The sequence below is a fragment of the Gymnoscopelus microlampas genome, assembly GCF_963454915.1.
Source record: "Gymnoscopelus microlampas genome assembly, chromosome: 11".
NCBI classification, from domain to species: domain Eukaryota; kingdom Metazoa; phylum Chordata; class Actinopteri; order Myctophiformes; family Myctophidae; genus Gymnoscopelus; species Gymnoscopelus microlampas.
The window spans coordinates 33,124,060-33,149,805 of record NC_139948.1 but is presented as its reverse complement, the minus strand read 5'-3'; the positions used below and the strand labels follow the sequence as shown (position 1 = coordinate 33,149,805).

General features: G+C 41.3%; 1 protein-coding gene across 2 annotated transcripts in view; it reads right to left on the bottom strand.

Annotated features, from left to right (window-relative positions):
- The window catches only part of LOC311056263 (myosin light chain kinase, smooth muscle-like), a 29,618-nt gene extending 10,653 nt beyond the window's left edge, over window positions 1–18,965 (bottom strand). For both annotated transcript variants that reach the window (XR_014601864.1, XM_084072748.1), the window contains exons 1-16: window positions 18,600–18,965; window positions 15,345–15,494; window positions 14,420–14,572; window positions 13,471–13,632; window positions 10,162–10,197; window positions 7,349–7,476; window positions 6,600–6,753; window positions 5,861–6,172; window positions 5,622–5,724; window positions 3,721–3,924; window positions 3,167–3,384; window positions 2,261–2,384; window positions 1,671–1,823; window positions 803–932; window positions 398–485; window positions 129–269 (exon numbers count right to left, since the gene is read on the bottom strand). Coding sequence is in view for 1 of the 2 variants with exons in the window: in XM_084072748.1 (XP_083928874.1) it covers window positions 129–269; window positions 398–485; window positions 803–932; window positions 1,671–1,823; window positions 2,261–2,384; window positions 3,167–3,384; window positions 3,721–3,924; window positions 5,622–5,724; window positions 5,861–6,172; window positions 6,600–6,753; window positions 7,349–7,476; window positions 10,162–10,197; window positions 13,471–13,632; window positions 14,420–14,572; window positions 15,345–15,494; window positions 18,600–18,777 (2,434 nt within the window). In the remaining variant the exon portion in view is untranslated. The remainder of the gene's footprint in view (window positions 1–128; window positions 270–397; window positions 486–802; window positions 933–1,670; window positions 1,824–2,260; window positions 2,385–3,166; window positions 3,385–3,720; window positions 3,925–5,621; window positions 5,725–5,860; window positions 6,173–6,599; window positions 6,754–7,348; window positions 7,477–10,161; window positions 10,198–13,470; window positions 13,633–14,419; window positions 14,573–15,344; window positions 15,495–18,599) is intronic.
- Window positions 18,966–25,746: the final 6,781 nt, after the last annotated feature.

Below are 25,746 nucleotides of genomic sequence, written 5' to 3'. Positions count from 1 at the left end.
AATTAAAACATCCATGATGTATTCAGTTATTAAGAGAAGTTGATACTGTTTTAATAACTTGAAAATATAAACAAATTCATGAAATTTAACAGTGTCCCAGGAAGAGTATTACGTTTATCTGTGTATACCTTGTACGTGACAGGAGAGACGGGCACTGGAGTCCTGTGTCACTGTCTGATCCTGTAGCGTCTGGGAGAACTGGGGAGCCCCCTGCATCTTAAGCTCCAGAGACTGGAGTGCTTGCTCTGTCTCTGGTGTCAAGGGGCAATCTGGGACAGAAGGAGTATTACGAAAGAACTTTAAACCTTGAAGATGTCACACAGAAAAGTGCAGGAGTCCTTGTTTTGAGCCACTGAGATGATCTGTCCTGCTACAGAGAAAGGATTGAGTTTCTCACCTTCCCCGGAGCTTGTAGGTGATCCATGGCTGTCTCCTTTAGAGAGCAGAGCCATTCTCTTGAGGGCCAGCATGGCCTTTCCTGCTTTCTATATGAGGCAGAAAAAGAAGAGATTGACTTTAGCACTAGAAGATCACAACAATGAAGAGTGACTAATACCATAACATTTGAAGAGGTAAGCTTGTGGTGAGATGGTGAGAATGTATAGCTGAAAAATATGAGTGAAATGTACCCATAACAACTACTACTGGTCTAGATGCCCTAGTGAAAGGCATTTAATTTAACTCCGCCAACTGCTCAGCAGTCAACAACAGATGACGTGGTCATACTGGTCAGTTCCCATTATATCAGTAAATAAAAGGGGTAATAAAGATAGCCATTCAAATAAAATAAAAAACAGGCCACCTTCCACTTCTGCCTAGCGAGGTATCTCTTCATCTTCTCCTTGGACAGGCTCTTGGTTGTGCCGGGGTCTACTGAGTTAAACATGGCCATCCAGGGGTGAGCCAGGGCTTCCTTACAGGACATCCTTCGTCTGGAACCAGAACACAGAGGTTTAAAATTAATCTTGTTTTGAGACATTTAGGGCTGTCTACCTACATTTTGCTGATAACCAACAAAAGCCAAACAAAGGAGAAGAAAAAGGACAGTTTGGGGGGATTAGATCAAGAAATTATAACTTGCCTTATTGCTTTGACAGTGTTATGGACAACTGTATATAGACTACGACTAGACAGGATGTGTGAATGTTTGTAATGTCAGTGCCAAGAATTAGGAAAATGTATCAGATAGCTGTGAGTTTAGCAGAGGTCAAGACACTCAAGGCTGCACAGTCAAAGAAAGGAGGGAAGACAGAGGAGAGAAGGAGGAAGAGAACGATCCTAGAACCACTGACTACTAAAGAAACACAACCATTGATAACTGCTAAGCAGTATTTTGGTAAGACAAACATGTGTACATTTTGAGGTAGGCTGTTTCAAGATCACTCATATTTTACAGGTACTGTAATATGGCCTCCAGGTGGTAGGTGAGAGCACCTGATTTAAAAACTTAAAAGGATGAATTTAGTGTGCAAAATAGAAATACAATAAGACTCCGTCCTGTTTCTCCCTAGTGGGAGTTTTAGTCCAGACCCAAGACAACCCTGGTGCTTCTCAAGCTTTGTGTCTGGGTGACCCAAAAAAGAGTGAAGTCAAAAGACCACAGTCATCAGAGCCGCATTATAACACACACACATATGCTAGCTGTGGATGAACTGGTGTCCTCATGTCACCTAGTGTCCTTGCTGAGCAGGGAGCTGATGAAGTTTTGGGCCTGCTCAGTGATGTCCTCAAAGCTCTCCTCATCAAACTCCCACTGGGCTGCCGTCACAGAGGCCAGGGTCTCCTCGTCATTTTTACCCTGGAATGGAGACTCACCACTCAGTCTGAGGACCACACACACACACACACACACACACACACACACACACACACACACACACACACACACGAGAGAGAGAGAGAGATGAATACATACTAATAGCTATTAAACATAATATGTGAGAGCACCACTAGGTGGCAAACAAAGTCAAAAGTTCACTGAGCAACAGGCACATGTCCACTATACCGTTACAGTAGTGTAGACAGATAAAGGCACATTGTGAAGACATTTGTTTCTAATACTACTGTTACTAACGTCAACCATCCAGCTCCGCCTGCCAGAGTTTGTGTGCGTCCGTGTAACCTCTCAGCCATTTACTAACACCACCGATTTACTAACATGCCATTGAAAAAATAAGGAAGGTTAAAAAGAGGAGGTTGAACGGACCCTTCTACAAAAAACTATCCATGCTTCTAATTCAAACTGGGGTAAGTTACTCACAATATGTAGCAGATTACTCCGATGCTCCACATGTCAGTGGCCAAGCACACAGGATCATAGCTGATGACTTCTGGGGCCACGAACTCTGGGGTTCCATGCATCACCTTTAGAGGAGTGTTGGGGTCTGCAAACAATGTCATAATAACAGCATTCAAATCCATAAGGTGGCAATTTAACTATTTCACCAATCCAAGCCTAAATCTGTAATAATTACTGACACAGTTATGTCAAACTGTCTGTGTCTGTGTCTCTCTCTCTTTGTAAAACAGTCAAACATAGTGCTTTTACTGTACTAGAAGTTCAGGCCACTACACGGCACTCACACCTACGTTGAACTGATCTGATCTGACATGATCTGACCGATATGTCTGAGTCATAGTGTCGGTGTCGGGGGCTTTGTCAGAGTGTCTGTGTCCCTTTTATGCCCATATATGGAGATCCATGATGTCATTAGTACATTATATGCCCACACCCTGTATACTGGTTGGATCGGTGGCACTGGACAACTGGATATCCATATATGCCCATATATAACCCTCAAGTTGTTTGAAGTCGTCGAACCCATATGCACATGACCTTTTATGGTCATAAATGGTCGGATCTATGGCTCTGGACAACCGGATCTCCAAATATGTGCTAATATGTATATGTATATATATATGAGCACATTGGGTTTGTTTATGGTTATGTCTGGGTCATAGTGATATGCCTATATATAGGCTATATATAAGTTCCCCACCAGGAAGTGCTACTGAGCATGCACAACAAATATGACACTGATCCAACTAGTAGTTTGCGAGATCAGCTGCAGACAGACACATAGACAGACACACACAGGCAAACATTAAGATCCTCCACCCTCCTGGCAGAAACAATTAATGTTAGCAAATCCCTTCTTTTACTCACCCAGTGTGTTGGCCAGTCCGAAGTCAATGATCTTAATGGAGGTGCCGGTGTGGTCAACACATACAATGTTCTCAGGTTTGAGGTCTAGATGGATAATGTTCTTCTGATGCATGTACCCGATTCCTTCAAGGATCTGCTGCATGTAACGCACACTGGCAGCCTCTGTGTGCTCAAAGTTATCATCCACGATACGTTCAAACAGCTCCCCACCTGCAATGCTACAGAGCACACAGTGACAGAATGACTATAGCAAAGTATTATATTCAAGAAGTACAAGTGTTCTAATATGCAACCTTGTGAAACCACAATATGTAGGCCTACTGCAATGCAGTACAATGCTATATTTCACGTCATTCTTTATTTTATTAATTAGGCTTCATGACAGAAGCCTAATTTATACTTTGCTCACCAAGAACAGATTTTTCAATAAAAGAAATGTGACACATCACATCAAATTTGTCAATTGAAAATCTGTTATTTTCGGTGAGTACACTTTGTGCGATGAAGTATGAATTAGGCTTGACATACTGCTACATTATTATGTTGCTACTCACAACTCCATGACCATGACCATCTCAGGTTTCTGGTCATATGCTCCCCGACACTGAACCAGTTTGTTGTGGTGGAGGTGGTTCATCAGCTCTATTTCCTTACGAGCTGCCTCCCTCTCCTTGGCACGACGGCCTTTGTAGAACTTTCCAGCACACACATGACCTGTCTCTTTGTGGATCAGCTTGAACACCTGGCCAAACTTTCCCCTAAGGAAAAGAAGAAGAATGTTTTTCAGTTTTTCCAGGAATATGAAACTGAAATTGAGACAGAATTTTATTACCAGATCTTTGCTGATCCAGATCAAACATTTGACAAATCCATCTACGTCACCCGATCACTACATCCTTGTGGAAGGAGGACTTTGGAACTGGCAATCAGCAGTCCATGGAGCGTAATTCTTGCAATTCTTGGAAAACCCCAGACACTGCTAGTGCTACTCCTGCTGCCCTTTCAGAACACTACAACTTCAGCCACCTTCCCAGGCTTTCAGGCCAAGGTGGTGGTGGTACAGGTTTGGTTACATCTCCCAAGTATTCCTAATCTTTTTCATCTTTCACTTTCCACATTTGAATTTTATGCTGTCTCAATTACACACCTTGTCCCTCTATCATCCACCAGGCTCACTTGGGGATCTGGTTGAAGAGCCGGACACTTATCAGCTCCTTCCCGATTATTACTTTTCTGTCCCTCATTCAACCTCCCCTATCTCCTTCTCCTCCTACTCATAGAGCTGGTAATATCTTGGATCCTGGTGTTGGCTAAAGCCTACTCCTCCTCTCAGTTACTCCCCTTCATGTCTCTGACACATCCACTTTTTTGTGACCTTCTCCAACAGTACAGGACCAGAGTGAGGCAATGTTGCGCCCACCCTCCCACCCCCGATTTGAACTTAACATGTTAGAACATTCATCATAAGTCTTGTATGTTTTATTGTAATTGTCCTTTTTGTTTTCTGTTGTGTTTGTAATATAATGTTTAACATTTTGTGAAAAGAAAGGAAAAATAAATAAACATATTGTTGAAAAAAAAAAAAAAAGAACATTCATCATAATACTGTACAGCTGTATTTAAAACCAGTACGCTGTTAAAACCAATTAAATGTATGTAGGTTTATGTTATAACGCTTCTATCCATACATTGAAACGAATGCAAAGGAGGTTAGTCCTTAAGGTTAGTGGCTAACAAGTGTCCTGGGACTCTTCTTTCTCCTGGCTTCCAAGCTGTCCTTCAGACTCTACCTCACCCCCTAGCAGTCCTGATTCCTTTTTATCACTTTTGCCTATTTTGAATAGATGCTATTTATATTATGTCTAGATGGATGTTGGTCACTTGTTATTTAGATAGCATGTTGTTTAAACAGATGCTAGGTTCCTGGTATCGTAGGCACTTAAAAAAAAACTTTGCGCTCTATTTTCTTGGCCATATACCAAGTTGTTTGTTGACAAGATTGCATGCCACTTACTTAGATCTTGCACTTCACTTGCAAGTCACTGTGGATAAGAGCATCTGCTAAATGTTTAAATTGTAAATGCAAATCATATGAAAAACCCTAATGTGTCAACAAATATTAAACATTAAGATGGACAGTAAACTGTAGTCACTTAACACTCTTGAAACAAATCTCAGTGGAAGTAGCTGTTTCTGCATGTTTTGACATTTCAGTTTCAGTTTCCATCTTTGTAATTACCCATCAGACAAAAACAAGCACATTTTTCCTCAGAAATGAACCTCATCCATGTGCCAAGTTTGGTACTGTTTCTCAGGAATGAGCCATGTCATGCTTCCTGGAAGAAATTTGTTTTGTTAACAAGAAATTGGCTTGTGATAATATGATGTTATCAGTGAGAAAAGATGTACGATGTGTGTTTACAGTATTATGCAATTAGCCATGACAGACACTCACACTCCCAGTTTCTCCAGTACATTGTAGTGGTCTGTGACTTTGTGGATAGAATCAACCGTCACAGCCGTATACGTTGGAAAGGACTCCTCTCCCTGTGGCTTCTCTAAAAGCAAATATGGACATATATATGTCAGAGAGAATACATAATACTGTAGACACTATCCTTATGATCCTGGGAGTTAAAATTCTACTTAGCGAACAGAATATGGAACTAGTTATAAATCAATCCCACATCTCACCTTCGTGCTCCATCCTAACCAACGGTGACACTTGGCTGGGTTCGCTCACCCCCACAGCGTTGTAGGCCCTTACTCTGAACCAGTAGTCCACCTGAGGCCGCAGCCCTGAACCAACTCTATACGAGGTGCTTTTACACTGGGTTGTCAGCTCCCTCCAGTCCCCAGGCTCTGTGGGGCCTTGGCTCTTTGCCTCAACAACGTAACCCAGGACAACGCTGCCCCCGTCGTAACTGGGACCTGACCAAGACAGGACCAGGCTGCTGGCAGAGATGATGGAGACTACAGGGCAGGAGGCAGGAGGCTGCGGCTGTTCTGGTGGGAAAGATGACAAATAGTTTGTCCATAGAACGTCAAACTTAAAGGGATAGTTCACCCAAAAATCAATAACCCTATCGTATAGTCACCCCATGGAGAGTTGAATTCATGGATATTTTTTTGTTTTTGTCGCATTAGCCAATAATTTGATGACCGGCGGACCGGTAGGCAGTGGTTCCGGTAGGAGACACAAAGGAGACTCTTTGTGTCTCCTACCGGAACCGCTGCCAGTCATCAAATTATTAGCTTAGGAATGTGACAAAAACAAGAAAAATATGAATTTATGAATATGAACCCCATGAATTCAAGTCTCCATGGGGTGACTAATCGTTAGAAAAAGTGTCATTTTGGGGGTGAACTATTCCTTTAAGCTCCGTTATACTGCATACTGGCCACAACAGTGGTTGAAGAAGCGTAGTCTTACCTATAACAGAAAGTGTGACAGTGTGCTGTGCGGAGCTTTTTCGATCCTTCACGACGACGGTGTAGCGTCCTGCGTGCCGCGTTTGGGCCTCCGATATAACAAGTGTACTGCTTTGATCACCGCTTTCTGTCCACACCTCTGCACAATCCACTATCTGCAATGTGAGAGAGGCAAACATGAGTGGCTTCCTGTTTGCATTTTCAACACAGAAAGTGGTCATACTGTGGAACAGATGAGTTATGTGTAGTGTACACAGTACTGTCATGGTGTGAGTGGAGAGTAGGACCCAAGTTCAGAGACAAGCAGAGGCAAAGCGGCTCAAAAACAAAAGGGTTTATTACACCAGCAACAGTCCAAAAGGGGGAGAGAATGCACAAGTTCCAAAGACAGGAACTAACATTATGAAATTAGCAGGGCAGAATTCTGAGGAAAGCTCAGAAACACAGGTAAAGGCAAAAGCCGAAACACATACTCACAGTAACATAAAGTTACAAACTGGCAGAGGAAGGTAACAGGACACAGCTGAACACATAATTGAAAATCAACACAAACACATGATTGGCTACAAGACAGGTAGAGCTACAGGAAACACTATATATTACTACAAAATAAAGGAACGCAAAGTTCAGCAAAAGAAACCAGAAACACATTAAAATGTCACTACAAAATAATATAACGCAACAGGGAGATGATAACAGGTATGATAATGTGGTGTGATAGTATAACTGCTGTAAAGCACTGTAGCCTACCTGCTCTTTGTTTGTGATCCAACAGGACACTACAGGGGCGCTTCCAGTGAACGAACACGTCAGACGAGCAGTCTGTCCTGCCCGTACCTCAATATGTTGAGGTGGGTTCTTAAACTGTACCGCTGGACCTGTGGAGCACAACACACAAATAGGCCTGTCAGTCACAATTATTACGTAATCGTCTAATAGCAATTATTTGAGATAATCGCTTATTATGTTTGCATAATCGTCATAATCATTTCCATGCTGAATTTAAAAAAATAGTCACGCGTCACAATGTGACACGTTTTGAGCTTATAGATCGGCTATTTCCACAATTCATACAAAGTTAGTTATTAAAATATCTAACTTATTTGTCATAATATCTGCCCTGTGCACCTTTTGTGTACGAAGCCTAAAAGCCAAACAGAAATGTAATTTTGATTCATATGTTCCAATGTTCAATGCCAAAAACGCAATTATTTGTGTGATAATTAATCTTCAAGTAAAATGTTTAATCGTGACAGCCCTACAAACAAAACGAACTAGAAAGGTATGCTCAGTAGACCACGTAGAACGCAAATCTCCACCAGGATGCAGGCCCTGCCTCTCTCCATCTTTCTCACTGTCTGGGGAGGAGGCGTGTTATGACAATGTTCTGGGGTCCTGCGTGATTATGAACCGGCCCGGGGAAATGGGGTTATGGAATATAATAATAAAGGACTGTCATTTCATCATTACGGAGCAAGTACATGTACTCAAGTACTGAGTACATGTAACACTACGTTTATATGAAAACTGTGTTACTAGTTACTTTGTAGATTTGGATTATTATTACAAAACACACTAACCACTTCAGTCCTATATATATATTTTGGCCATTTGAAAAATAGCCGATCTACAAGCTCACAATGTGAGCTTGTAGATCTGCTATTTTCAAAAGATGTTTATACATTTTGAACTTGTGAAATGGGACATTCTGCACAATGAGTACTTTCTACTTTTGGTACTTTAAGTACATTTTGATACCAATACTTTAGTACTTTTACTAAAGTGAATTTTGAATTCCAGACTTTTAATTGTAACAGAGTATTTCTACATTGCAGTATTGATACTTTTACTTAAGTAAAACATGTAAGTACTTTTTCCACTACTGTGTATGGAGACAAATCTTTGGGCAGTGAACACATCGAAAAGCATTGTGGAATCACTAGTACAATGTACAGCTAAAGACATTGCAACATGTGTGCATCCATGAAAAACAGAACTTTCAACAAGAGCAAAGACGGTACAGCGTCAGAGCCAGAAACCAGAGGTGGCCAGAAGGGCGACGCCGCTAAGGGTACAGACAGAGTTCTGAAGCTTGTGAGCAAGCAACGCCATCAATTAGGTATTTGCCCTTATACAGCACAAGTTATATCTGCATCTGATACGCTATGCTAAAGTGACATGTGTCTATGCCTCCAGGTGAATGTCTTTACTGTCTACTGATTGAGTAGATATAATATCATACGTATCATGTTATTCGGCTGTGTTATTTGTGTGTTTGTGTTATGTGGCTTCATGCTGTGCTGGATGCTATTTGTAAATGTGTTGTGCTATTCGGGGGAACAGTGACAGTTGTGTGTGTTGTAGTGTAGATAATAAAAATAACTCTGTACATACAGAGAAACTTTATTCCTGCTCATAATTAAGTTTACAAGTCCATTAAATAAGTAAATAAGTTTGAGCAAGAATGCAAACACAGCACGAACACAAAGTCTAGAAGGAGGAACAAACAGAGAGCACTTGCAGATATGACACAGACACTTCATGCTGAAGTCAAATAAGCACATCATTGCATTACAAATGATACTTCCATTTATGAACATAAGTCGAGGTCTTTAGGTAGGTATTCAAATACCAGCGGTATGGTGAATTTGACTGGAGGCAAAGTGATAACAGACGATTATGAAGTTATTTCCTGCACAGTGCCTGGTCTATTCTCAAAGAGCCTTTTATTTGACGAATTCCCTTATGTAGCCATCAATTTCCTTATAATGTAATCTGTAACCCTGCTTCTATTGCACTTCTGCAAATAAAAGACAGAGAAGCAATTATCTGGACTCCATGTATTGTTATGGCTGTCATGTAACACCCTCACTGACCCAGTTCAGCAACTATTGTTGTCTAGACTCCCTCACTATGGCAGCACAATAGCTTACAGCCCAACACTTTTGCAAAGTAAATTCCAGGTGGTTAACTCTGAGAGTGACCCTTAAAGGTAGGGTAAGTGACATTTTGTGGATATTTCTCTTTTGTTTTGTTAAAAGGTTAAAGTACCATATTCTGATAGTAATCATTGCGACAGAGCATTTGCTCGGTCACAGGGGTCTCTCCAGCTAGTAAACAGAATATACATTCATTTTCACGTACTGTAGGTGACAAAATTTAAGCCAATCAGGAGAGAGCACTGAAAATTCATTTTCTGTTCAATAAAGAGCTGGAGAGACATGGGAGACTCCTTATACTGAACAAACACTCTATAGCAATGATTACTATCAGAATATAGAGCTATTTAACACTTATTTTAACCAAAGTAAATCACTTACCATACCTTTAAGTGAGCCGTAAAGGTCATGTTTACACTTACGAGTTAAACTAACACATTAAGTATTTTACAGAAAAAGCAAAGGCTGAAGAAGAACAACGAAAGTGTTGCAAAACATAAGAATGTAAACTATGTAATAGATCAATAAGAAAGAGAGCAAAAATGAAGGAAACACGCTCTTGGGTAGTTAGTAGTCAGAGAAAGAGTGATGGAGGAGAAAACTAGATGAGTGTCGACCTCTTACCTGTCGCAGAGTTTGCTCTCCTCTTTGGAATGGCTTCTATGGAGAGAGATGGAACGCAGGTGAATTTAAAGGTGAAAGCTATCAGGGATGTGTGTGTGAGCAGCGAGTCGATTAGGGCGGAGCTGTGTTCTTTCTATGGCTATCAGCTTGCAAACAGTCAAGGTTTAACCATGCGGTGCACGGTGCTGTGCTGTGCTGTGCTGTGCTGTTCCTTTCCTTACATGGCAGTCGTTGTGAATGAAAGCTTTCAGTAAAAGCACATCAAAGCTGCATTGTTTTGGAAGCAGAACAATGTTGGTATAATCCCTCATTGGCCGAAGTAAAGTCTAAGAGCCAATCATTTTACAAGACTGGAAATAACGTACTTCCTTTGAAAAAAGAAAGAAAGGGATAACGTGACTATCAACAACATGGGGAACAATGCTAAAGGGAAGAGAGGTAGCTGTGTGGACCATAAGTACAGCAACAGGAGCAAACTTAGGAAGTGAAAATGATTCAGTATCAAATGACCCAACTCTGCACATAACTGTGAAGGTAATCATCGCTGACATTATGCATCCCTGAGCTTGCCCCCAGGTACTCTTAAGGATGCACTTATACTTATATTAGCATATAATACACAACACGTCGCAGCGTGATGTGTTGTGAACCTTAACCTTTAGATCTGCCATCTTTGTAAATGGTGCGTGACACTGAAGATAGCAAATCAGGCATAATCCCTGCTGCACTCTGCTATTGTATGGAGAGTTGGAGACAGACATCTTTATTATCTTTCATGCTCAGCTCATTTAAAATTGTGGTATCGTTTCAAACATGAGAACATGGTATTTTTATGATATTCCATTTTTATTAATAAACAGTTGAAGGTTTGTAGTTAGAATTGAGTTTGACCTTTGGTCTGTTTGTGTGGGCTAAGCTGTAATGCAATCAGTTCAGAGTTCCTGGCCATTGTAATACACTGGAGAGTCCAAGTGGAGGTGAGAGTCACAACAGTCGTTTTGATAAACCTTTTGTTCCTTGGTTTCAGAGGCATTGGCACCCTTTGTCTTGTCTTGATTATCAGAAGAAGTCTTTTGTATTCATCCTACTATAATTCTAGTAACCTCACGGTGGTGGAGTCTTGGTTGGTTTTGGTTGGGGGGACTCTTGATCAAACTGCGCATGCGTCGTTGCCAGGTTTCGCGAGAGAAACAAGCAGTAAACAAGGCCAAGGGAGGGAGAGAGAGAGAGAGAGAGCGAGAGCGTGGGAGGGAGGGGGAGAGAGACACAGAGAGAGAGAGAGAGAGAGAGAGAGAGAGAGAGAGAGAGGAGAGGGGAAAGAGAGAGAGAGAGGGGGAGATAGAGAGAGATCCGCGCGCCTGGTGTAGCCACTATCATTGATAATCACTTGGATCTAAACAAACGCACTGGACGATCTCTGTGTGTGTGTGTGTGTGTGTGTGTGTGTGTGTGTGTGTGTGTGTGTGTGTGTGTGTGTGTGTGTGTGTTTTTTGCGACGGGACGACGGGAGCATGTACCGTGGTGTGTGTGTGTGTGTGTGTGTGTGTTCGTGTTCGCGACAGGAGCATGTACCGTGGACTTTATTATATAACTTGGGGTCCAAGACATAGAAATGCCATTAAATGGGGGTCCATAGCCCTAATGCATGTCAAACTGGGGGTCCTTGAAATTAAAATGGTTGAGAATCACTGCTAGAGCCATAAAAAAAAACGCTCTTATGGGGGTCCCTGGCATATCTTTTCAAATGGGGGTCCGCGGGCTAACAAGTGTCAATTTGGGGGTCCTTGACATAAAAACGTTTGCGAACCACTCCACTACACAGTACAAACTCACTTTCGATCCCTGATACTGTCTGTTCTCGGCGCATAAGCCAAACTGCACACGCTGGGTGCTCATATTCCCCTACGGGTATGGTCTAGTGTAAACTAATCAGAGTAATCATTCCTGGGCATAGGTCACAGACACAGCAAATGGGTAGTGATGGGAGCCAGGTCAAGATGACTGGGTAAACAGTAAACTATATACACTTTTATTATTCTTCAGTCTTAGGTCTGCAGTGTGTTAAATGATCTGCAGTGTGTTAAAATGATTAAAGTCTTGATAACTATTACTTGTGTTGTTAACAAAGAGAAATGTCATTTAAGGAAAGTATTCTGTCTTGAGGTAACTGTTGTCTTTGTTAATTCATTATATTTCTAACTGCTGTTTGCAATTGTGAATGTATAATGTGTGTGGACTTAATTTGAAGCTAAAAAGATGTTAAACAAAGATTTCATAATATGAGCTTGTGTAAAAGTATAGTTTTATAGATGAGGGTTAAAGTGAATTGTCACATGTTTAAATCTGGGCGGATGCTAATTTCTTGTGATGACTGAGAGAGGCTGGCCAAGAAACCTTTTGTTTCTGAAAACCTGTTTGTGAGTGGTCAAGAGGGAGGACCGGGAGGAGGTCCTAATTCAAATGTATGTCTGTATAAAGTGCAGTGTTTTGGTGATACAAGTACACTCTGTGGATTCGGCTACACACAGATGTCATGTTCATTGAATAAAATGCATTCTTTGAACACCCACTTTTTCATCCGGTTTCTACTTTAATCTCTCAACCCAGAGGTCAGGTAACTTCTACATTTATATGGCTATAGCCATGCCTCAATGTACCACAAAATGCTTCAGTGTTTTGCACCGACTGCACACACAGCAAATAAAGGTAATTACATTTTCTACACATTCCCTAAAGACAGGAACAGATGAAGCGATTGATGACATGTAATGTCAGCCAAGATTACTCTCTCTCTGATCTAGTTGTGTTAACTTTGTTCCCAGTTTTATCTCCATCTCACAAGGAGATAAATCCTGGAAAAGGACTACACTGCTGACAGTACAGGAAGTGCAAGGCTATATGTTGTCACGCCTACTGAAACTTCCTGTAGCCCTGTACACTTCCTGGACTTCTGGTTATACACTTACATATCGATACATTGTCCAGCCGATATGATGATTCTGGGGAGACAAATTTAATCATATGCAGTATATATTTTTAAGTCGACTGATATATGAAAGACATTGTTTGGAGGACGAGCAATTGTGTCATTGTTGTGCTTATGAGAAGATACTTTTTTTTCTCTTTCTTTTTCTTTTCCTCAAAGGTAAATAACATAATTGTTTCCTAGGTCCAGTCCTGTTTTTGGCGATGAGTGAAACTTTAATATAATTATTCTGTTTATAAGTAATGTATTGGACAGATCTCTGATCAAAGTTTTTTATGATTATATGTAATTTCTCAGCGTTGATGGATAATAATTCCCATTACCTCTTGGCGTTACCACGGGGCTCTGGTTATTAGAAAATGAAGGGGAACTCGATCCTCCAATGCTGGGATACAGTGGTGGCCCTCCGTTTTCCATGATGGTGTTGGAAAGTGGCACGGTTGTCTTTGATGTACTGTCCAGCACCCCACAGATAGTTTCAAAGTCTGAATTGGTTTTAGCATGGTCATTGTTGACAGGAAGGAGAAAGGAGAAGAAACAAGCAACAGGGTTACAGGGTTTGTCAGAACTGAAACGCTTGCTGCAAAGTGGTTAGGCCTTAGAGAAGTGATCGTAATGACATCACTGGAGCATGTAAGCTATTCATTCATTAATTCAACCTTTATTTAAAATTCTCGGCAAGATCATTGAGGGAGACCCTCATTTACAATGATGTAGAGATTACACATATAAATAAATATGTACAACAAAGAAAGACAATTATGTTCACAACAATCAGTTAAAACAGTTGCATGTTGACAGTTGCATGTTGACATATACACAGGTTTCTTGTTGGTGCACACCCAACATTATTGGGTGTGCACGCATTCAGGGGACAAAACAGCACAGCTGATTAGTCTCTACTGAGCTGTGTGATTAGAGCCAGCAAGAGCAACGAGGTGCAGTGCGTGATCACATGACCTGAAGTGCAAAAAAATCTCAAACTAAAAAGATTTGTTCCAAATTATGCTGTAGAGTGCTGCTTTCTGCCTGCTAGTTGTGCAGAAAACCCGTCTATGAGAAACTCAGCATTATTTGATCTATCCCACTGTACAGAAGAACAGGCAGTTGACAGTAGCTGTCGATTGTGTTGCAGCATTTCCTCCTGATAAGAGATTGTTGAAAACATATTTAAATTGCATATTAAATAGTGCCAATCACCTTATCCCATAAACCAACAATGCATGGAAAAGGTCTTTTTGAATGGGTTCTCTGCGCACTACGTTATCTCACCTCTGACAAACACAGCTGCACAGCAGGACGTCTTGCCCACTGGATTCTCTGCTAAGCAGGTATAGGCCCCAGCATCTTCTGGCAGGCACTCCTTCACCACAAAGCTCACTTCACTTCCATTGAAGAAAGGCTTGCCGAAACGGGCCACTTCACCTGCCCACAGGCACAAACAAGCACGCTTGAGAACATGTCTGCTGTTATGACTAAGAGTAAGGGCAAGGTAGATGTAAATCTGCACATAAGCTATCATTGAGGATCTTGTGGTGTCATGCGTGGCTAACAAAATATAGAAAGTGTGATTTTGGAAATTGAATTAAAGGTAGGGTAAGTGATATTTTTTGGTTAAAACAAAAAGTATTTTGTTAAAAGGTTAAAGCACTATATTCTGATAGTAATCATTGCTATAGAGTGTTTGTTCAGTAATAGGAGTCTCCCCGTCTCTCCAGCTCTTTAATAAACAGAATATTCATTTTCCGGTAGGTGTCAAAGTCTGCTCATTTCTTAGTGTCATCACTTCCAATTTCACTTGTTTAATCTATATCCTGATTGAGTTCTCTATCCTAATTGGATAAAATTGGAAATGAAAGAGCTGGAAAGACAAGGAGACTCCTTTTACTGAACAAACACTCTATAGCAATGAGTACTATCAGAATATAGAGCTATTTAACCCTTATTTCAACCAAAGAAAATCACTTACCCTACCTTTTTTAAGTTTAATTAATCAATGCTGATGAAGTGAACCAGAACCAGAACAAAGGCCTTCGGTGTAGTAGAATATATCTATTTATTGTTTATTATGGATCCCCATTAGTCATCACCGTAGTGAAAACTGTTCTTCCTGGGGTCCACATCTTAATCTTATTATAGATATGCATGACTGAAAGTAAGGTCTGAGAGTGATGTGTGTCAATTTCCCCCGGCTCACCATTGTGTAACCATGACACTCTGATTGGCTGGCTCCCAGTGAGAACCCCACGCAAGGTGATGTCGCTTCCTTCATCCACTGAGCAGTCTTCTATGGTCTCTGTGAAGAGTGGTGTGTCCGCTCCTCTGACAGGGGACAGGATGTCGGACCCTGTCGAAGGGGTGGGCAGAAGGTGAGGGTTCAGAGAGAGAAGGAAACCGCAAGCAAACACATTTTTAATTCTCATCGTCGCTGTTGGGCAGAAACCTTGTAACTCCATATTTCATCTTTTTATGTTTTTTTCATATGAATGCCCTATTTTATACTCAATCATATAACAGTGTCAGCAAAAATAGCTAAAATAGATGATCTACAAGCTCATCAACAATGTGACGCAATGTGAGCTTGTAGATTTGTAAAGGTTTGAAAAATGTTTAAAGTTTTCACCTATAATGAATAAACAAAATAGGAACAACAGGTTAAAGGGGTTCTTTCTGTGGCTTTTATAAATAATCAACCAATGAAATGTATTATGAACAAGAGCATATGACTACATAATAACCACATTGGATCCAATGAAACACAGGTTCTTTTTCCCATTTCCTGAAATGTAACTGGTTTTTGGGCATACAAAGTTTCCACCCAACAGTGATGATATACTGTGACACAGTGACATTGTTCTCCTTATAATCACATGACGTTAACACTTTGGTGCACTATACCAATTGCTAGGGCATGAAATGCTAATTTCAAACCGTTCACACAGTTCCACAACTACCACAGTTCTTTAGTCACAGATTTGTTTTAGAGATAGAACCTGCACACTGAGCTATAGTTTAGACTTCTTTTGCAGAAGCCTAAACTATAGCTCGGTATGCAGGTTTTATCTTTACAAAATGATGTTCTGCCCTTAACCCAGCACCCACTGTCTATGTGCATACTAAGGGTTTCTGTCTAGCCATCACAAACCACAACTGACAACAATTCTAGTAACTCCTTCTCATTCTGTTCTTCCATTGCGCTCGTGTGTTAACCACATTTGCATGTGATGCATGTGTTCTCTGTGCTGTTTTAACACCTAACAAAACAACATCTCATGGGTGTTTGCGTATAGCATTCTTGTCATAGAGTATCTGTTGTTCTTCATCTTAATAATCGCAAACAGTTGGTCTTTATCTCTCCATATGAAACCATGACAGTACTGCACAGTGTAACAAATCACATGTAGTGAATATTAATCGCAGGCTCCTAAAATCCCATGGCACACAGCATTTTCCAGTCAAGACCACACAAGCTTTAGAGAGAACTAAGCCTCGCTTTATGTTCTCCTCAGTTGCAGTTAAGACAATGTCAACAGGTGATGTATTAACTGATTACCTCCCCAAAGAGAAGACTCTACAAGGAAAAACAGAGAAAATCCTCAGTGTTAATTTATCCATTTGTATGGGTCCATTTTGTTAATTTTGTACACTCTCTGAGTTAGATTTTTACTGTGTACTGCACACAATGCCACGTTGCATCCATGGGCCGAGCAGAGAGACCTGAACCCTACCTGGAACTATCTGTCCAGAGGAACAGGAGAGTTGACAGCCGTGTGTATTCCCAAACGAGCCGATCAGCATTACTGACATGGACAGGTTTTAAAATTGAGCAGCACCTTATCAGCTGCCACAGGCTGACCTTGAGTGGGAGCCCTAGTCTGATCATTAACTATTCAATGGCAGGTGATTCTAAGCTACTACATTAAAGGCTGCTACACACCAACCAGATGTCTGGCCGTCAATTAATGTCTATGGCCCGAAAATCCTTTGTAGCAGTTCGATGTGTACACGGTTGTCGGTAAGGCATCGCTCAACCGACCATGCCACCTCAATTGATAACAGCAGGGGGTGGTCTGAGAGGGGAGTCGAGCTCTCTGTTTGGCTCTTTAGCTTTGTGCTGCCCAAGCGACTAGTTCTGTCAACATGCTGTCAGGTGTAGTCAGCCTAGGTACGTAGCGACTCTAGGCGAGATTAGAGCTGAGTACTAGCAGGCCACTGAGGCAACCGTGATCAAAAGTGCTTGTGTGAAATAGTTTCTTACATTAGGTTCAAACATAACTAACAACAGGGATGATTTTACTATCAACCTTTGGTCAGTGTTTACAATACTGTCTTCTACACGCCGAGGCTGACAGTTGGCAGACAGTGTAGCTGACCGTCTGGTCTTTAACCTGCAGGGAGGTTTTCTATTAAGGCTGATTCATAAATCAAACAACTGCACCTTTACACACAGACAAACACACTCAGGAGTGGATTCTCACACCTCCTCATTACAAAGACAGTTTGCCAAAAATAAACAATCAACAAGTTCACAAAGCGTCCAAATATAAGCTTGGGACCCTCGTAGAAGCTTGCATTTTCACGAAATGTTTGCATATTCTTTGACAAATGTTTGCCTATTGTGGCCTGTCCAGAATGGGGACTCTAGGGGTTGTGTGGTATAAGATATATATACATTTGTTTAAGTGTACAATTTTAATACCTTTTTAAAAGTTTCAATCTTGATTTTCAGTACCTATTGCAAGTTTATGAGCACATTCAAATAATTGAGTTCATAGGACCACAATGAAAATTAGCCCCAGGGCTTTTTGTTATCCTATCTATTGTTTTCAAAAGTGCACTGCCTTGCTGTTTTCATACGTGTTAATAAAGTATTCATTCAAACAATCAATCAATCAATCAATCAATCAACCAACCAATCAATCAAGGAATACAACACAATCTATGTCATGTAAGTATGAATATAACAATAAATGAAGATGGAATTCTGCCTTGAAACAAGCAGTAGAACTCACAGCTGAAAGTGAAAGTTCAGTAACAGCAACAAACAATTTCTGTTTGTTGCTGATCTCTGTACATACAAATAGAAGACCGGATATTCTGGCTTAAGCATTCTCAAAGTTTGAGAGAGTAATTCAATTGTACTGCCTGAATAACCTCTCACATCAGCAGGAAGAAATGTAAGAAAATAAACTTGTAAAAAAAAATGTGTAAATTGTACTTGCACAATTTGTGGTTATGGTGAACTCCATGCCAAATCTTGTGTTCTAACTTGTTGTTACAACAATGACCTGATTTTCCTGATAAAAGTTACAACCTGAGCCATTTCCAAAGAATACACTCCCTCTTTTTCTTTCTTGATCAGTCCTGCATAAATCTGTCTCTTTGATATACCATGCATTACCTCTGCATGCTCATGCACACACTCAAAACCCAAACACATCCCTTACAGTACCTTTATCTGTAACTTTGTCCAGGTCCTTCGTGGGTCCACTGGTCTTCATGTGGCCGGCTCCTGACCCGTTCCCCTGTGCAGGCGAGCCGCAGGGTGACCCGATGTACATCCTGAAGGTTGACACATAGTGCTGCTTGTTGCCGTTCATATTTGCCTCAATGCGCCTCCGCCTCAGCATTCAACAGTGACAAACAATTTACACAGTCATTTCCCACGTTGCTTATCACGTTTCCCCCTTGCCCCCTCTCTGTCATGGGCTTCCGGATGAGCTTTCCAAGTTTACTTTTTCTTTAAAAGCCCCGCTCTCTCACTCCCTCTCTCTCTCTCTCTTTCTCACTCACAACCAAGCCACACAGTATCTGAGCTTGCCTTGTCTCTTTAGCCACCTTCTCTTCACATGTTCAACCCCTTTCTATCTCACCCTCCCCTGGTATAACCCCACCCTTTCTCTGTTGACAAATCTCTCCTTTTCACTTAAGTCTTCTCAGACAGAACATATATCTCCCACTCTCTCTCTCTCTAATGCCTCCCTAATGTCTGGTCCCCCGCCCACTAATAAAACCCTGACACACACCGCACACACACGCGCACACACACACACACACACACACACACACACACACACACACACACACACACACACACACACACACACACACACACATCTACCCACCCGGCAAAAGGTCACATTGTCCGCTGTTTGTTGAATGTGCGCTTATTCAATGACCTCTCTATTGCCCTGCTCACTTATCAATGCTGTACTTGGACTTTGTGATGCCTGTGACATCATCATTGAGCACAGTAAAATCACATTTCTGGACTAGAGCTGTGATGTATAACAACATACGTATAACAACAGGCACATAAATCCTGTGCTGTTTTGCGGCAGCCGTGGCAATCCAGCTGTGTCCAGGGCAACACATCCACGCTAACCAAATCCACCTGCTGCCGTGGTAACAATGTCAAACAGCTTTGCTGTGGTGCGTAGGGGCAATCTGTACGGTCGACTGTCAACCTACACGAATGGGCGATGGCCAGTTTCTCCATCCCTCTCCAGTCACAGGAGTTACTAGTTTTGTCTGACTCCAAATGCCATTAAGGGAGAGAGAGACAGAGTTAGTGACAGGGGGAAGAGAGATCAATCAAAGAAAACAAACAAATGATCTACATATTTACACATAGTACCTGAGGTACGATATAAAGGTGCGTGAGCATACTGTAGCAGCTGATGTATTTAACGTCCATAATATCACGTATCTTACCTCAGGTACTATGTGTAAATATGTAGATAATTTGTTTGTTTTCTTTGATTTAACTCTCTTCCCCCTTGCCCCTCTTCTTCTTCCCTTTCTTTTTTCTATGGAAATAACAAAAACGAATTTCACCCACTTTTTTACTTAAACCTGTAAACCTGTGATGTAACAATAAAGCTGATTCTGATTCTGAGTTTACTTCCCTCCCCAATGTCCCAGATTTCCCAAACACTACATCACTGATCACACAGAATACCTCGTTCAAGGTCTGACAGCCAGGGGTTTGTTTTCATTCCAGAAAGATAAGGGAAGAATGCACAAAGCCAAACACATGTAATGCATGGCTACACAGATGGGGAGACAGCACTGTTAGGACCTATTCTGATGTGTCACTATGAACATGCACTTCTGCTTTGTGTTATTACTATAGCCAATTAAATTGACATTAACTTGCATGCCATTATCTTGCATTATTGTATGCTACAAACAGATTTAGATGTTCTTTCTTTTTTTTAGCGGCCCTAGCCGCTCTATACCTTAGAGCGGATATTAGCCCTCTATACCTGGCTTTTGCGTCAACGTTCTGATTGGTCAGACACGTCAACAAAGTGATTGGTCAAGCTTCACGTGACACGCGGCTATAAACACATCATAAACACTTATTGATGACGAAATGTATCAAAGGCGCCGCTACCTTCACACAGGTGTGATTTTTACTATAACGTCACAACACTCTTTGTTTTTTACTTGAGTCACATACACAGACTGCCAGACAGGGTAGAATCCAATTCGACTGGGAGTGAAACTGAATAGGGCAGAAATTGACAGGTACAGTTTATCAGTAGTTAACCTGTGTCTAGCTCCAATCGGAACCTCACCCTCCGCTGTATAGCTCCTCGGAGCTACATAGCGGAGGGAGAGGTACTATATGGGGCTAACCTGTGTCATGTGTATTTCACAAGCTGGGTTTCTCACAGACTGACTTCATTCATGGCACCACTTGGACCCTTGGACCACCAGACAGTGACTGACTCCAGCTAGCAATGTGGGAATTATTTTATCCAGAAGATAATCTTCTAGGCAATGCACGCATGCACACACAACACACACACACACGCATGCACGCACGCACGCACATATTTACTGGAAACAAGTGAGACAAATGAATAACAAGACAACTAAATGCCTTCAGGAATTCAATAGCTAGAGTAATAGGCCTACTACTACAACAACAACAAAAAACATCAGGCACTATCTCTAATCTAATCTCTCTCTGACAGCAGAGAAAGTTCAAACATTCACACAGATAACCGTGTCAGGTTTTGGTGGAAAGACCATTTTTATGAGGAAAATTACAGATAATGGAGCCTGTAATTAAGGACTGGATCCCATACCATTGCAATAGACGCTGGAGCAGGCAGGAGACACATTGACTACTTACCCACATATGACAGACAAGTAAAGTTTAGTTAACTTTTGGTGACATAAATGAGGCACCCTTGATTGCATTCTATTAACAGTAGCCTAATCTTCCAACTCCATTTTAATCTAATGCTTCATTCATATTATTGACATTATATAAAGGTGCAATGAAAGATGAAATGACCTACCTGGGTTATATCTTAGAGGCCAACGTCTCAAGTGAAAAGATGGCAACAAAAGCAACCAGAAAAGTCAACCAAAAAACAAGTTTTCTATTCAGGATCTCCTCTGTGGTCAGTAGGAACACAACACAGAACTCACCTAACCCCTGCTCATTATGCTAGGGGGCATTATGCTAGGGTGGAATGGCTCATAGGCCAGGGTAGAGGACAGAATACATGCAGCAACTTGCATCGGGCCTGGTTTACAAGATACGCGAGAATACACAGGGAACCTACCATGTCTGTTGGACTACTTCAATAGCGTAAAAGACAAACACATGCAACACCAGAAGGAGCCCACTGATCTTACTGAACCCAGTTTCAGCACAAAACTGTGGTCAAATTTGTTCTACTGCTATGCCGCCAGAATGTGGAATGCTCCACCAACAGTGAACAGTCATAAAAAAAAAGTATGAATCCTTTACCCTCCTTCAAAACCGCTCCTTGCAATTGTAACTGGCCCCTGTAAAAAGTAAAAGGTCTAAGCTCTTCTCATCACCCCCCCACAGCCCACACACTGTTTACTGTAGCTTTCTTTCTTATTACTACTCGTATGATGTTTGTTTTTTTGGTGCATATTATTGTTTGTCTTTAAATGTCTCGGTGAATTGAATACACAGGACCTTAATGGAAACAAGCCCTGAGGGCTTATCTGGGTCATCCTTTTAGCATTCTTTTGTATACATCTGTGCCACTGTGCCTTGTTTTTGCAAACTGTTAGTAAAATATCTTCTATCAATCAATCAATCTACTACTGCCACCTAGAGGTGAAACATACACTACAAAACATTTTTATAGAGAGTTTGTTCAGTAACAGCGCCTCGCCACTGCCCACCTCTCCAGCTCTTTAATAAACAGAAAATACATTTTCAGGTGGGTTGAGAGATTTCAGCCAATCAGGAAACATTACCTGTAGTGGCTATTTGTCAACAACAATAAAAACTCCAAAAGGCCACTGAGGCACCAGGTAAAAGTGGATCTTACGCAGATCAGGCGGTTGTAATGAGTCCATTGTCCAGACAAGGCAGCGACGTTTTTGTGGCATTTATTATCTTCACCATGACAAGGACAATACAGCAAGATGTTCAAAATGTTTGCTATACTCTGGCCCTGATACTGGTAAAAAAAAAAAAAAAACATAGAGCTTCCCGGTGCCCACTGACTGCGGCTGTGCCCTGATTGACTTAAGTAAACCCACCTGTGTGCCCAAATTGACCCATCACCTTCAAAATAAAAGCATTTTAGCTGGAACACAAATTAACTTAAATAATATGTCTGTCTGTAAACGAACTAATTCCACAAAACAAATCATATAAAATAATACATTCAATAAATGTGAAAAATACTGAATAGCTTCCACATTACCCATGAATCAGCTTTATTTTGTATAATGTTCCAGTTCCAATTTCATTTCTGTGCCATATCACTTCCAATTTCACATGTTTAATATGTATTCTGTGCAAGTTCTCTCTCCTGATTGGATGAAATAGGTATCCCGACCTAAAAATGCATTTCCTGTACTAAAGAGTAGGAGAGATGGGGAGACTCCTGTTACTGAACAAACACTCTATAGCGATGAGTACTATCAGAATATAGAGCTTAATCACTTACCATACCTTTAAGAAAAAAGAAAACAAAATAGTAAAATAAAAAAACACTGAGCTAAACATTTGAATTATAGAGAGGATTGTCATAATCTCATTAGGATTTTTCGGTTCTGATCATTTACCATTCTTTGTTTACATTGGTGCACTGCAGTGCTTACCTTACCTTTGGGGTTATACAGAGGTGATGTTGTTCTCAGAGCAGACTGCTGGCATCACATCCCCATTGAAACAGAATGATTTACTTTCATCCTCCTTCATGTCCAGTAGAACTGTGACCTGAAGATACACAGGTTTTATTTGTATTCCTTCTATTTTTAGCCACAACAACTCAACCTTTGGCAATGAGGTTGCAATAACAAGAAAACTGAGCAACCCCTCAACTTTTACAAACCTGTCATGTCCTCTAGTAGGCTACAGTGGTTCTCAACCTTTTCAGGCTGTGACCTCCCAAAATGATCATATTTGAACTGGAGACCCCCTGGGGACCCCCCCACCCTGACAAGCACTTGGAATGTAAGGAGTTGAGGCATTCAGTTTAGTTTGACTTGGTTCCACAGATAAATATTGTGAAAATAGCAGATCTACAAGCTCACAACGCCTCGCAACACTAGGCGTTGTGAGCTTGTAGATCGGCTATTTTCACAATTTTTGTCTCTTTCTTATGTTAGGCTATTTGACCAATGTTTTACCCTTTTATGGTAGCCTATACTTCGATGCAGTAATGGTCTTATTTCTTTTCTTTCTTTTTAGGTATTAATAAGGTCTTAAAAGTCCTTAAATTGTCGCACTGTCATCTGGGGGGACCCCCCTCCCCCCAATCATGTGGGGACCCCCCTGGGTGTCCCGACCCACAGGCTGAGAACCACTGCTCTAGTAGCCCTACAAGGGAAACATGATTATAAAACATAGAAGAGACCTGCTTTGAGAGAGACACGCCCAGCAACTTTCATTAGGATCATGCAGGCCATGACACTACTTTGCATTCAGGAAATTGGAAAACTGTAGAAAAGTATTACAGAACATCAAACTTTAATTTGACAAGTATCCAGGAGATCCTATAAGATTCATGTAAAGGGTAGAAGAAGGACTAAAACAACTACTCTACTCATTTTCAATGTATGACCACCCAGCTTGAGTGATTGTGAAAGAACAGCAGGGGGCGGTGTTGCTCCCCATATCAACACTTTCATTTCACTGTTTCACTGTTGTCCAGTGTAAGTAACTAAGTATATTTACTCAAGTACTGTACTTCTACTCCACTACAATTATTTGAAAACTTTAGTTACTAGTTACTCTTTAGACTTTGATTATCGCAAAACACACTTAAAGGGTAGACCTGAAACCCAATGTAGATAAATTAATGCAAATAAACTGGTTATTTTAGCAATACGATGATGGAAGCAAGCCAGAGTGTGTCATGGTTGCAATACCATGATGGAAGCAAGCCAGAGTGTGTCATGGTAGCAATACCATGATGGAGGCAAGCCAGAGTGTGTCATGGTAGCAATACCATGTTGGAAGCAAGCCAGAGTGTGTCATGGTAGCAATACCATGATGGAGGCAAGCCAGAGCGTGATCCCCTGCTCAGAGTACTGCATTGTACCATATCATTATACAAAATTGGCCATGCAAGACCAAGTTGAAAGGCCAATTATTATTTGTCTATAACTGACAAATGATCTCTTACTCTAAATGTCTCACTGTCTTACCATAACGAAGCCCACCCATGTTGCCTGTGACCAGAATGGATGGTCTGGCTGGTTCCCAGAAGGTTGACCTCCAGAATCTGCCTCATTGTGTTCAAATACTGGACCTCTAGTGGCCCCATCAACCCCACACCAGCATTACACACACACACACACACACACACACACGCGCACGCACGCACGCACCCACGCACGCACGCACGCACGCACGCACGCACGCACGCACGCACGCACGCACGCACACACACACACACACACACACACACACACACAAAATCACTTAGCTCTAGGGGCATGGCTCGATTGCCTATTGCAGTGGTTCTCAACCTGTGGGTCGGGACCCAGGGGGGTCCCCAAAATGATTTGGGGGGGGGTCCCCAGATGACTGTGAAGTGACAATTGAATGACTTTTAATACCTATTTAATAACCAAAAAATAGCCAAATTGTCAAATAATACAAGAAAGAGGCAAAACATTTTTTTATTTTCACAATATTTATCTGTGGAACCGAGTCAAACCAAATGTAATGCCTCAACTCCTACAATTCCAAGTCTTTGTCAGGGTGGGGGTCCCCAGTTCAAATCATTTTGGGGGGTCACGGCCTGAAAAGGTTGAGAACCACTGGCCTATTCGTTCTATGCTCCAGAGAAAGAGTTTGAGGAGAAATCCGTTCGGTCAGTAGGAGACAACCTGCAGACTGCTCTGAAATATCTGAAAGAATGAGATGTTGAAATGGGAGGGAAGGCTCATGTTTTCATTTTTCTCTCTATCACAAAAAGGCCACGTGAATCTAAAAGTGCTTCTTTCACAACCAGTAATTTGTCTCCCAGTGTTGCAACAATGTGTAGTCCTATTATGGCCAATACCTTATTTTGGATCTTAACTTCCAGTGATCATTGTGCTGTGTAGAAACAGCAGACTGTTGGTTTTATTCCTCT